General features: G+C 33.8%; 1 protein-coding gene across 1 annotated transcript in view; it reads right to left on the bottom strand.

Annotated features, from left to right (window-relative positions):
* Positions 1 to 14580, bottom strand: part of DMD (dystrophin) — a gene marked incomplete at both ends in the record, with an annotated part of 1114107 nt that overhangs the window by 239397 nt on the left and 860130 nt on the right. Inside the window, one exon of the mRNA XM_080612996.1 lies at positions 8535 to 8715. Within this exon, the coding sequence (XP_080469122.1) occupies positions 8535 to 8715 (181 nt within the window). The remainder of the gene's footprint in view (positions 1 to 8534; positions 8716 to 14580) is intronic.

The raw sequence follows: 14580 nt of genomic DNA, 5'->3' as shown, positions 1-14580 counted from the left end.
CTGGGTAGATATCATAACATCAGATGATTCCCATGCATAGAAAAAATATACACAAAATTGGAACTGACAACACAAAAATAGAAATTATAAACCCTAGAAAAAGTACTAATACATATTTAAGTAGCTATATATTTTTGTTACAATATTATAAATCTGAAATTGCACTTATTATACTAAGAATTTCAGAGAAGTCCAAATCTAGTTAACTTTACTGACAGAAAATGTAGCAAAGTTATCAGAAGTAACCATAATGTAAGTATGACTTTCCAGATCTTCAAAACAACATGTATTTTTCCTCAAAGGAAAATCTTGAGCATCAGTTTAGAATCTCCTAACATTAACTAGAGCACTTCCACAAAGGAGGACAAAGGTCCTCCTCCAGAAAGTTGCTAATATTTTCAGTGGTAGCGGGTAATGAACCCACTGGAATAATTACAAAATAGTCTGCGATAATACTTCTGTACTATTAATCACAGCAACAAAAAAATAAAAAAATCTTCCATTTTATATGTGGGATAAATGGCAGTTTATGCGGTGACCATCAACAAACTGAAAACAGTCACCCAAGAGAAAACATGCAAAATTAAATGGTATCCAATGAAAATAAATAATTCAAATAAAAATGTGGCAGAAAAGGATAAATGCACAATTGCAACTTTGTACTGACAGAAGAGATTCAATGTCTTGTCAACAGCTGAAAGAAAGTCAGTCTAAACTTCTGACAGAAAATCAAATGGGGAACTTGGTGATGGTATACACAAAGCTATTCTTGTCAAACAATCTGTCAGTTTAGGTAGTGAGATTTGCTCTGCTACAGTGTACAACCGCTGCACAGTGCATAACACAGAAGAGCTAGAGAGCTAGGATAGTGGAAAGATGTAAATTCACATGCAGAAAACCTGTGCTGTGGTAGATATATACTCCCAATAAAAGTTTGCAGCATTTCTTAAAAGACAACTATTTGTTTCAGTACAGTCTAAAAACCTTTCACAAAACAGGTAGAACTTGTCTGAAAAGCATTGGTGATTTTCTTTCTTATTTGCATTCTTTGTAGATCATTACCTTTCTACATATCCATGAAGATATCTGCCCTAAGCCAAAATAAATACTTTTCCTCAGTTATGCACTATTTAATTTATCCTTTTTATATTAACATGTTAATAATCATGATACAAGCATTTTTCTTTTTACCTGCCTTGGGAAAAAAATTTACATCTGGTCTCACTAACAAAATTCTGTGTGCTTCAGCCACATGTTTTGAATAGTCTGGTGTAAGGTATAATTGCAAAAGGCACAGATAGCCTTTCAAATTCATCACAAGAGTATATTAAAAGCTACCATTGGGGTTTTTGCAAACAGTTTCTATTGATTATTCACTTTTCAAATAAATCTGCTATAAACCATACAAAATAAACGGAAGAATTTAATGACAGATGAGACTGTACCAGTACATACAATGATCAAAGGAAGATCAAACGGCAGAAGTCTTCAAAGTTTTTGTAACCACTCAATCTCATTCCTGTTACTTCAAGATGATAAGCTACATTGAAATATGGTATACGCTTAATAATATAAGAGAGCCCATCCACTCATTTATTTGGACGTGGGAGATCCTTTTTTAGGATCTTTAGATGACGCATCCTAGAGAAATTTTAAGTCAGAACAAAACATAGGAACTGGAACCTCTTCAGGAACAATAGCAAAACATTTTATCCATTCTTTCCCATTTGTGATTTTCCATGCTCTCCTTTAATGATCTTAGTTAATACAACACAACCTCACACCTACTGCTTTTCCTACCTAATCTGTGTTTATAGCTAGTAGGCTTTGAATGCTGATCTGCAAGTGAAAACTTAAGACCATCTTCTAATGTGCTCAATAAACTCTTAAAGAGGAAAAACATGAGCTAACCAAGTAAGCGTATACTATGTTACTTAGCACATTTGACAAATGGGATTTCTCTTCTACCTCACTTATGATAACATATGCAAACGAGAAATTAAAGGAAGAAGCCTTTCTGTCTTCTTGTTTGCAAACACCTGCTTTACATGCGAGATTTCTGACAATCAAGAGTTGTTTATTTTTCTGAGAATAAGTTTTAAGAATACTTGCATCTCACTCTAGTAACTAAATACTAGTTCACTTCATAAAACACCCCTTGTACCTTCTAAAAGAAAATTAGCATTGATTAGGATTTTGTTCTATGTTCAGAAACAAGAATGGCAGAAGCAGAACGCATCATTAATGTAGCCACTCCTAGGTAAGCTGCAGCATCAATGCATTTTCTCATTTTATGATACAGCCATCCAGACTAAACCAATTAAAACAAAATATTTGAACAAAAAGTAGCAACTTCTATATATCTGTTTTACTCTGATTTCCTGACCATTGTTTTTTGATATCCAGCTTAAAAAAACAGCTATGACATTGCCTTTTTCACTGAAAAATCAGCATCTAAACCTCTCTGTGAAGTACTCAGCTTTCCACTAGTGTAGCACTATGCAGTAACTTGACTCTAATCTGCTGCTCAATTTCCCAGCTTTTCTTTTCTTTCTGTGTTATTTCTCCCTGCACTATTCCCCTCCTGTTCCCTTTTCCATATCCTTACCTATATCAAAACAAATCATCATATGAAAGTGACACTGAAATCGTCATTCTTACTTGAATAGAGCAAAATCACAGGTCTCAAAAGCTAGCAGGAATGATAGTCTATTGATATCATAAGATACTGCTTGACCACATGCTGGGCTGTTAAGCAGTTTTTTAATAAAACTGTTCCTTGAGAAGAAAAAATGATCCACAAACCAGGAAGCCTAACCCAGATGACAAACTACAGTAGTATAAACAAAAAAAATAAACACAACTGAATTTCAGACTTGATCCTGAGAAAGCATGTGAAAGGGCTACTTATTTGCATGTCTTTTAGAACTTAACACTTCAAAGATAAGTTTATACCTGTGTGCATAACAAGTCTCACTGATTTTACCAGTTTTACCCATTTTATAGGACTATAGACTATATAATCTTTGAACCAATGATGTCCTTATCTTTGTGCCCTTTATAGCAGCCCATTAATTAAAATGTAGTCGAGTGGTATGATGTTAAACTACGTTAAAAAGTGTCTTTGGCCCTTTGTGCTACTAGATTATTCCATCTATTACATCTATCTATCTATGGTTCATAAAATAAATAAAAAAAATACACTACAGAACCTTATTGAACATAGACACCATCTTTCTCCTACTCTTCAGGCACATTTATACACAATACATTTATATGCACTTACAACATTTATAGTTACCAGAAGCTACCTTTTTATGCTGCAAACTGTTTCTTTCCCCTCCATCCAACGCATTTGAATAAAAATACAGGTATTGAAACAAAACATTACTCTTTCACCAAAATATATGATCTTACAGAAAACTAGAAACTCAGTGTGAATAGACCTAATCAAAAGCATGTCTCAATACAGAACTTTGCTAACAGTTCCCACTCTTTTTGCAAAAGCACTAATCTGACAACACACTGCCAAGGTAAATCCAAATTAAAAAAAAAAGTAATTCTTTCAAGCAAGTTAGCATTCATGTTTTGATGATAATCTTTGAGGAAATCTTTATTTTAGGTGTAGGAGTAATGCATTAAGAGAAAAAAAACAGCTGGAGGCCAAAGGCTGTAGATTTAAATTCTGTGCATAAGGAAAGAAACCTCAAATTTAATTGATGGCACTCTGAAGAATTCTTGTACTACTTTTACTGCTTACCTCTAGCTCTCCCTTCCAATCTCCCCATCAGTTTCCACTAATAAGAGTAATCTTAAAATATGTAATTATTTTTATTCTCTGTGGTCACTTCTCCTCACTTCATCTTTTTACTATTCACTTTTCCTTATCACTCACTTAAACACATTACTCAGGAACTCCTCAGAGATGCTTATGAAATTTTCTCATGAAATAGCAAGAAAGTTTTCAGTTTCTTATTTTCTCCTAATAAAGCTTTTTGTTTGTATATTTAAGTAAAACATAATTAGGCTATGGAATGACTGAGTGGTAATTATTTGATCAGATCAGAGATCACAAAAATGACAGAACAGTCAATGCAGGAAGGCACCTCTGGAAATAATCTGATCCAACCTTCCTGATCAGAGCAGGCCATGTCTAGCCAGGCTTTGAAGATCTCCAGTAACAGAGATGCCATAACCTCTCTGGACAGCCTGTTTCATGATTTGCCCATCCTCACTGTGTTTTTTTTCTCTCTCTTTCATTAATGTGGATCCTCCTATATTTCAGTCTGTGCCCATTACCACCGAGCACTACCAAGAAGAGCCTGGCTTTATCTTCTTTATACATTCCCTCTCAGTTATTTACACACCTGGATAAGATTGCCCTGAGCCTTCCCTTCTCCAGGCTTAACAATGCCAGCTCTCATCATCTCTCTATATGAAAGAAAACTCTTAATCATCTTTGCTGCCCTTTACTGGACTTGCTCCAGTAAGTTTGTGTGCCTCTCATACTGAGCAGCCCAGCCCTGGACCCAGAACTCCAGATGAGTCTCATCAGGGCTGAGGACAGGGAAAGGTTCACCTCCCTACCTGACTGGTAATGATTTGCCTAATGCACCCCAGGGTGCTGTTGACTGCTTTTGCCACAAATATGCCAGATTAGAGTTTAAGGACGAAATTAAATCAGTCCAAGAAAGATGAAGAATTTTTTTTCCTAGTATTAGCTGGGTAAACAGGCACTTAGCTCTGATACAAGACATTCAGATTCAAGCATTTGGTCTCAATTGGAATAGTTGCAAATGAGTGCCATAACCACAACGTAGTCACTAGCAATGAGGAAGTCTTCCCTCTGGTTTTCTCTCCTGCCACTCCTGCAAAAACTGCAAGTGTAGGTTCACAGAGGTTTCATAGGGTCAGTTTGAACTTGCTGTTAACAATGAAGACATATTATTTCACTCCCTCATGCTCACCAATTCCAATACTGAAAAGATCTTGACCAGGTTCTTTCAAAGTAACATTATCATATATTTCACAAAATTCATGTGGCAAATTCTCACTTTGAGATAATATCTTGCCCTGTCTCAGATGAGGCTGTAATAGCAGTTACACTAAAACGTAGATTTTGGAATTACTTTTCTATTACTTAGTGGAGTAAGATAGCTCTGACAGTTGTTACTCCATTTCAGGTATAATGGAACAGATTTTATTTCCTAAAGGGTAACAAATTAGTGTACAAGGCAAATCTGATGGATTAAATTTAAAGAAAAATAGGTCTGGGAAGATTGTGTTTTATTTTAAAAGCTGTCAAAGAACAACTTCAAGCAGAAATGGGTAAGAAAGTGTTCCAGAACAGAGACTGGAAGTACTAAAAAATTAATTATTATAAAATATTTTTTAGTAAAGTCAGTTGAACTGAGTAAGAATATTAAAAATACTGTCTCTCTTCCCTGTTAGTCAGGTTCATCATCTAGGCTATACAACATGTCACAAAATCAACTGTGATGGGCAATTATATGTAAATTACACTTGAATTAAAGGTGGAAAGAAGTTTAGTCTCTCAAAGAAACTATACTGTTAAAGAATCAAAAAGAGTCAGGAACATGGACCTACCTCAATTTCTTACTACTGAAAAATATCCAGCTGATTGGCCTCCTTAAAAACAAGCAAGCATCTTTGAAGTATTGATAGGAATAGAAGAGACAAGAGTGCCTTGACCATTGTTCATGTCCCTTGTTTTAGATAAAACCAATGCTGTGATAAAATGTGGGTATTGCCACATTCATTCTTAGATATAACGTAAGGAAGGCACTGCATCCTTTTCATATTATTAGCAGCCAAACTCCTGCATCTAAAGGAAAACTACTTAGATTATAGGCTAAGTGAACATGAAGTTTGTAATAAAAATAAATTTGCTATGTATTTCATGCCAAAGTTATTAACATTGCTTCATTTGTCATATGCTGTCACAATTTCAGTCAGTCTACACTATCAATTATTCATCAGTCATCATAAATTATTTCAGATACATTTGGTAACCTATATATATATATAGTATAGAAGCATTCTCCAGTTATTGCTGAACTAGGCATCTGATGCGATATTCTTTGTCAAATTTCAGTGGAAAGAAAACCTGTGATTAAATTCATCTGTAGGTTTAATATTAAATGATTGCATTCATAAATTATCAGAATAAATCCACATTAGCTTCAAAACTATATCTAATATTACATAAGGTGTGTAAAATATAACATACAATTATGGCTGAAAAGACAAACCTGAGGAGTAATTAACACAGTTGAGAGTTCATATCACTAGAAGTACAAAAGGAGAAAGTAAAATTAATTATTTTCATCTCCCTCATATGGTTCTCATCAAACCAGGCCTCATGGGGACACCTGATGTATTTCAACTAGACAATGAAAAGCAGCATGTAATTACACAACTCCTTGGAGTAGCTGGTTTGTACCCTTGAAAATTCTCCAGAAACTATTCTAACTGTACAAATCACCTCAACTATTACATTGCTGTCAGTTCAGACAAATGATGCATGCAAATACATGCTTACATAAACAAACAGTGTATTTATGATGCAACAGTTAATACAATTACATCATCAGGTAATTAGAATATGCAGTTATATAAGCCTCATCCTTCTCCTTCTGCTACAGAATGAACTGCAAAGTAGTAGGGGAGATTAATCTTTATTAGTGACATTTAAGTTAAGGGTTACTGATCATGAAAACCAAAAGAAACACCTAAAAATGTGAGATTTTCCTAGATAAGCAACTTCTACTATATAAAACACTTTCTGCACAGCAGAACATTATTTTCCTAGATGTTTAAAAAAAATAAAATAAAAAAAAAAATTAAATATTGAGAGTGTAAACGAGAAGTTATTACTGAAATTAGAAATTTAAGGGTTTCATTATTTGCGTAGAGAACTCTTTATCAAAACACTGCTTTATACTTACATACTTCATTAATTATTTATGGAGGGAAGGACTTGTAAGCATTTATTTTTCCTATTGTCTATAGTTCTGAATGGCTCTTATGTGGAAATTAAAGAACCCCAAGATACCAGTTGAAAAGATAACCAGGTCAACAAAGCTCCACAACCATTAAGAATGAAGCATTTGATCTAAATTTATAGGTAATTCTATTTTGACAAATAATCCATTTTTCAAGGATCACATGAAAAATAACTTCTTCAAATACTTAATAATTCTACAGTTTTATCACCATTACAAGCAAAAACCCTAATGTAGAGAATATAAAAAGAAAGCCTATTAACCACTCAGTCTAGAACTACCTTCCATTCAGATCTGCTCTCCAGGATCATGTAACTGAATTTAGAAACACATGAGGACTTAACTTATGTTACTACAAAATTAAATCAGCATAATGACGGATTACTATTAAAAATGTGATTCAGACTTCACTTTTGTCTTGTGAAACAACTGCAGATTTCAGAGTATAATGTGATGGAATTTAGCAGATGTTCAGTAAACACTTAAAACCACAGCAATGCCAAAGGAATTATTTCCATCCAATGGTATTTATTCAACATAATCACTTATAACTAGATTTTTTCAAAGTATGTTCTTCATAAATAAATTAAAGCATAGAGCCTTCAGTGCCTGGTTTGTCAAAAATTTCCAGTTTTGAACTTTCTGTCAAAATAAAAGTCAGACACTATCAAGGACACTGGAATAAAAGGTCCTGCCTCCCAAACAGCTAATCAACCTTTCATTAAAGAAATTTTAAGACCTCAGATAGACATATGTGTATTACTCTCAGCAACTGTAGTGAAGAAAGAATGGTGGAAGCATAACAGCATATTTCAACAGCACCATCTCAACTGATTATTCTTCTTTCTCTTCAAGATTCTCCAAACACCAAATACAACATTCTCTTATGATTTTTTTTTTTGTTTCAAAAGAAAAAAGAAAAAAACAAACAACAAAACTGCTTGCAAGCTGTCCAGCCGTTAACTATGAAAATTCTAATCATTACATCTTTTTATTATCGCAACAGAGCATGTTGACAATAATCAGCAAAATACCAAATTAACATTTTTCATGTATTTGAAAGTAATGGAGAAAAACTAATTCAATTAAGCTACAGAGAATAAACTTTATGTGATTTATATGATTTCTATAAATATTAGAAATGCTTAATAAACTTTCATATCTGTCAAGTGCTCAAATCAAAACTGTAGCTCAGTAGAGTAATTCATTTTTACGTGACAAAAAAAAAAAAAAAAATTATAATCCAAATGCCTATTACAGCAAACATTCCTTTTTGTACATTTTAAAAGTTGCACTTCGGGACACTTTTTCAAAGGTGTTATATGCTGAAAGATGTCAGACAGAACCATGGTGTGACTCATGTAAGATTCTTGCAACAATTTCCAAAGCAACATTTAAAGGTTAGTAGCAGAACCAGTTCTCTTTTTCAAAACAATTTCAGTTTAGTTGAGTAGCTACAAACTGGAAAATGTTGGAGAAAAAGCTGCTAAACTGAGGTGCTTGACTTACTTGCCACTGTTTCATGAGCTCCCGAGCCATTTTGGCATCCTTTTCTTTGTGTGTAGCATCCTGTAGGACATTTGCAGTTGTTTCAGCTTCTGTAAGCCAAGTAAGGAACTTCTCAAGATCCAGGTAAAATTGCTGCAACATTCTTAGAGCCGATTCCAGTGCAGCTTCACGCTCACAAACCCTGCGCAAGTACAAATAGTCAAATGCAGCACTCTTAAGAAGAAAACAAGTCTTAATAATTTAATCAAAATATAACAAAAACATACTATGTATTTTTCATGCATCAGTGAAGATAAGTTTGCAGATACACTAGCTACACAACTTGCACTGTATGTCTTGCACATGGACTTTTTTTGAAGAAAAAACCCAAATCCTCCCAAAGAGCCAAATCTCATAATAGCAACCATATTTTTAATTCTTTAAAATCTAGTTTGCTTTTCCTAACCATTTTGTAGAAACAAAAATAAAAATAAAAAATAAATAATTTATTCTTGGATTTTTTTTTTTTATTCCAAACCCAAGAAAGCTATTGCATGCTTCACTACAGAGTCCACTAATTTTTTAAAGCTTAAGAACAGACAGGATTTTTATCACAGATACACCTGTTGCCATCCACAAGAATTTTCCACATCATTGCACTGTTTAGCCTGCATTAGAATGTGTCCCCATGGGCCTCTTAGGAAGAGAGTGAGACACACTTAGCCTCCGAACAGTGAACATGATTTCTTTCCCAGCTTCATTCTACGTGAATATAAACACAACTTATTGTTAGGCCACTTTTCAGATTTTAAACAATTGCAGTGAAAGATTTATTGTTCTTTTGTTAAACTAAAAAATAATTACATAGATATATCCAAATATATATAAAAAAATACATAAAATAGTATCCTTTAAAGAAAAGACTAAGAAACAGGAAATCTTTTACCTGGAAAATGTTGTATTGCCTTTGTCACTTTTAGCTCTAAAATAGCATCACATTTCTTCAATAGAACTTGGAAATGGAATGAACTTACATAAGCTAAAAATATTTTATCCAGTTCTTCAGAGCACAGTTCTATTGTAAGATATGCTTTATAGAATTATTCTAATTCAATTTTCAGTTTGTAACATGATAGCCAATATCAGCGCTGTTGCAGAATCAGGTATGAAAGGTTTTTTCTTATGCAGCTCTTTCTAAACATTAAAGGCACATTTTTAACTACAATTCACCTGAATTTCAGTAAATACATAGAGATGATCTAATAACGGCATTCTGCAAATACATAGTGAGATTTAAAGAAATTAAAAGGTCTTGGGACTATTTGTGTATATTTATGTTCTTGCATGATATCCTGAGAAGTAGGACCCAAAAATACATTCATCCACTTGTGTAAATACCTAGTGTACTTTTAATCTATAGAAAGTAAAACGCAACCACAGAATGAAAATACTAAAAGTAAATTCAAAGGAAGAGATATTGAAAGCATTAATCAACATGAGAATTTATGTTTTACAGAAACATCCAGACTACACAAAAAAAATATAGCGTTTTATTGACCTGGGTGAAGAATGAAGCTTTAGTTATGAAGAATCTTCTCGCGCTTCTATGATGCACAGGAATCTATTGGAACATAATTCTTTCAGCCTAAAGGAACATGTTGCTTATCTATAAGCATACTAATACACCCACCAGAAAATACCTAGCACTTCATATTTTAAATTTTGATAAATCTAATATGCAATAAAATTTCAACTACATTGACAGCTTTCCAGTGTATCAATAAGTTTCACTCTACTTGGCTTTCCAATTACTTGAAAATTATAAGGTTAGAATAAAGAAAAGAAAGCCTAAAAATTAAAAATAAAACTGAGTAAAATTGGGGAAATTAAGTTATCTGAAATCTTGTGTGTGTGATCTTTAAGTTCATAAGCAAGCTATTGCATTATTAACTAAAAGTCAGTGTCAGTACTGTGATATACATACAAAGTCTATAAAACTGGGTATGCTGCTACAGAATCTAACAAGAGGAGAAAGTGCTGAGGTATGAGAATGATGGTGTCATTGAATTAAGAACTCTTCCAAAACATTTAAGAATCCCAATCCCATACAACACAAGGAATACAGTGTTTGGAGAGGGTCCAGGTGTGTGACTAGCAGGTTTTTCTTCAGCTGTAGTATTTGTTACATAATTTGTAATGAATCATATTTCGAGCATCTGTTTATTTGAAATAGTAAGCTTATTCACATTACATGATACTTGCAAGGGTCAGTGTTTAAATAATACTTTGAAATGTTCAGGTAACAGGAAACATAGTAAGCGCAGGGCATTATGCCAATGTACACTACACTATATTGCTACAGAATACATAACATGTAAGAAAATATATCAAAGAGTGAACACAGAATATATTTATGATGGGTGAAGTAACAAACTTCTGTTCCACAGGAATTCCTTTAAAAGTAATATAAGTAGAGAAATTCTGCATCATTCAGTGTTCAACAGATCACTAAATCACACTTCCGTCTGCAGACTGTGTGATCTAATGTTATCACACTGAGATGTAAAATAAAATAACCTGGACTACTGCCTGCCAAAGTATTACTAAATGGTTTTACTTCTATAGTTCATGGGTTGTCACTGCATAACTGTATTTTATCCTGACATTCTGTACAAATAAATTGAATAAATAAATAAAAATAAAAAAAAAAGGAAAAGGGTTCCTGTATTTCCCTTTTCTGAAGCTATCACAGACAATTTCTACTACATACATCTTCGTGATTATATCCCTTCTCCCAGTGTGACAAAGGAAAGATTGCAAAGCGTTATTGGAACTTTTAGGTTTTGCTACTAAATAAATTTAAGCTCTTATTGGTAACTCTTCTTCAGCTGCTTTAACTTTGACTGATAAAGAACCTATCAAAGAGGTAGAATAATTTAACCTCCCATAAAGTAGGAACATGAGATGTCATCACAGATAGGAAGAAATTTAAACTCTTAAAGTGAAAATTAAATTCTTAATTTAACTATTATTGACAGAATTGTGAAATGCAAAATCAAAATAAATCATACTAATGTATTTTGGGAATGCTGTTTCGAGAAATTATTCCAGAATCTATGGAATATATTCCATAGTGCTACTTAAAATTATTAATATATGCTAGTAAATTTTTAATCTGCAGATTAACTCTGGAATGGCTAACACATATTAGGTATGAAAAACTACGCTGAGACAGCATTTTAAGTACTGCTTCCACGTGGTATGCTGGATCTCAGCCAGCTTGACATCCAACTTAGGAGAACACAGTATTTTTCCAGTAACACTTTTTCATAAATGTTCATTTTAGTTCAACCATCCTGACAGAGGTTACTAGCTTTTCTCTCCTGTAGAACATTGGCACGTGTATATGGATTTAAATTTTTTGAGTGATCTTTCTGTATGCATCCTTACATCTTACTATCACTATTTTGTCTTGCTTGTTACAAAGTGTTCTTCACAAAGTTGATCCTTGAATAATGGAGATTGCTCCCCTATGTGCAATTCTGCCTCTGAAATTACTTCTATGTTGCAAGTGATGAGAAAACCTCAAAGTGCAATTAAATGCAGAGCTACAGTATCGGCATCCGAACCACTCCAGAAATCAGTGTTCAGATGTAGCTGACATTCATCCACAGGCACTTATCCTCCCATTATTGTGACTGAGGAATCACGAAAGCTTTAGTGTGCTGGTACAGAGATTTTTACTTGAAAGACAGGCTTTCAGATTTTTTTTCATTTATTTTGTGATTTAGTCCCTTCCTGCAAGGACTAAGAGACTAACCTGATGAAAAAGCTACCTCTTAAAAAAGCAACAATAACTTCCTAGAATGCTTTGCCTGATCTTTATCACTCTAATATTTCCCTGAAGACAGCTGATGTGGAGAACTGAAAGAAAGAAAGATTGCATTTCAGTGGTGGAAAGGTCTTTGAATAAACAATAAAAAAATGCCTCTTTTGGATCTCAATGTGAAGATACAAATATTGCCCTGTTGATTCAGGTATATGAACAGCATTCCTACAGGTGCCATATTTCTGTTTCTAGGTGTAGTACTTCTCTCTTCCTTACGTTTCTTTCTCAACAATTTGAGCTATTGGCTGAATGCTGGCTCTCAGTGCCTTCAGGGCAAGTTGAAGGGCATCTCTGCCTTGGCTGCACTATTCGTACTGATTAGGTATGAATAACCAGCAAACTTATTTTAAATTCCAGGTGTAGTTGTGCAGACAGAGAGAAAAAGTGCAACAGCTACTGCAAAATAAACACACAAAGGCAGTTCTCTGCTGATTCTCTTCTGCAAGAAAGAATGACAAAGCCCATCAACACCCCCATCCTGCAACTGGAACTCAGACTATCATCTGTTTTGATACGGATACAGTATTGTTCTTTCCCTGACAACCACAGAAATTTCCTAAATGATGACATTCTTTTCAGATACTAAAATTAGAACATCCTAAATCATCTCCTGATCACAGTAATCAGCCCATATAATTTGTCCTGTCTTAAAAAGCTACTGACACAAGGGGGGGGGGGGGGGAAATGTTTCAAAGAGTAGTTATTCACTCTGCTAAGCAAAACACAATTGTTTTTTTCCTGACAAGTTTTTCTACTGTAAAACTATTCAAAATCAGAGATATGTTGTATTAAAAAATATTTCTGTGTTTTCTAAGTTTATGTACTTAGTAAAATGGATGCAGCAGGAGAAACTATTTCTTTTAGTATTGTTCATTGACTGGTTTGTTTCTAGTCTTATACTTGTCATAGGCCTTCTCAAAACAGCCAGACTCTTGAAAACAACAAAACGCATCAGCCCCTCCCCCAGCATTTTCCTTTGAACTGATGTCTTTTTTAATTGCTTTTGTGCATTTAGTAACAAACATTTTTTAAATTTAGCCTGTTTGTTTCTTACTTTTCTTTATTAAAGCACCATTGATCTTTTATAAAAGAAAAAAGGAAAAAAATGTGTTTATCTATAAATTGTCAGATCAACCTTGGATATTAATCCCCCGTTTCTTCTACACCATTATTTGTTAAGACTGAGAAGGGTTGCTAGAAACAAAGGAAATATCACACCCTGGGGCACAAAATCATAAACATAGATTTCTGTACAGGACCTTTAAATAATCTCTTTTTAAATAAGCACCTGCCCACATCAGCACAGAGGGTCTGTGTTATCACAGAGAAAACTTCCTCATCAATCTTTAAAAAAATAATTTGTCTTTTATACTCTGTTCATGTAAGGGTTCACACACTCCCTAAATGACTCTTAATGGAATAGAAAGCATATATACAGAGAGAAGTCTTCCTAACAGGCTTTTCTTGCCCCCACCTTGCTTTGTCTATGTCCTGTTCCCCCCTACCCCACTGTTTTCTGAATTTATGGAACCGATTAACAGAATGCAGTCTAACCCTTGTGTCATTCATTAAAGAGAATCATAACAGATTCTCCATTAAGGGGAGAATCAGAAAACACAAGAAATCCTAAAATCAAAACTAAAATCAAACAGCCAAAACTGTTCTCTTATTCCACCAGAAGAAGCAAAAATATTATTGTTCTGTTTAAGTCTTCTTCACACTTCATGGCCTATATAATATGTAGAATTAAGTTTTTCCTTGCATTCCAAACCATATCATTCTTTTGAGATTCCAAGGCAGTCAATGGTACTATTTAATAAAAGACATATTAATTACCAAGGTACAATTTATTAAGATAAAATCTTTACTTTCTAAGACAGTGAAGCATAATTAAAACTGATTATGAAAATAATTATATTCTGAAGGCACTTGTTTTCTTACCCTTAATTACTGTAGAAACAACTAAATTTAATAAGACTGTCAAATGCACTGATGGCATTACATAAAATCAATTAGGCCTCACAAAGGATACTACTAAACTGTTAGCGTACTTTTCATTTAAAGCTGCAACCTCTGAGGGCTGAGCTCAGTGGCCTAGCAAAACAATGATTTCCCACCATGTAAGAGAAAGAAGTCTCAGTTTCCATACTGGAAAACTTCTCAGGCAGCACTTAGGGT

The sequence above is a fragment of the Psittacula echo genome (assembly GCF_963264785.1).
Source record: "Psittacula echo genome assembly, chromosome: 3".
Taxonomy (NCBI): Eukaryota; Metazoa; Chordata; class Aves; order Psittaciformes; family Psittacidae; genus Psittacula; species Psittacula echo.
The sequence above is the reverse complement of the archived record's forward strand: the minus strand, read 5'-3'. Positions and strand labels throughout refer to the sequence as shown.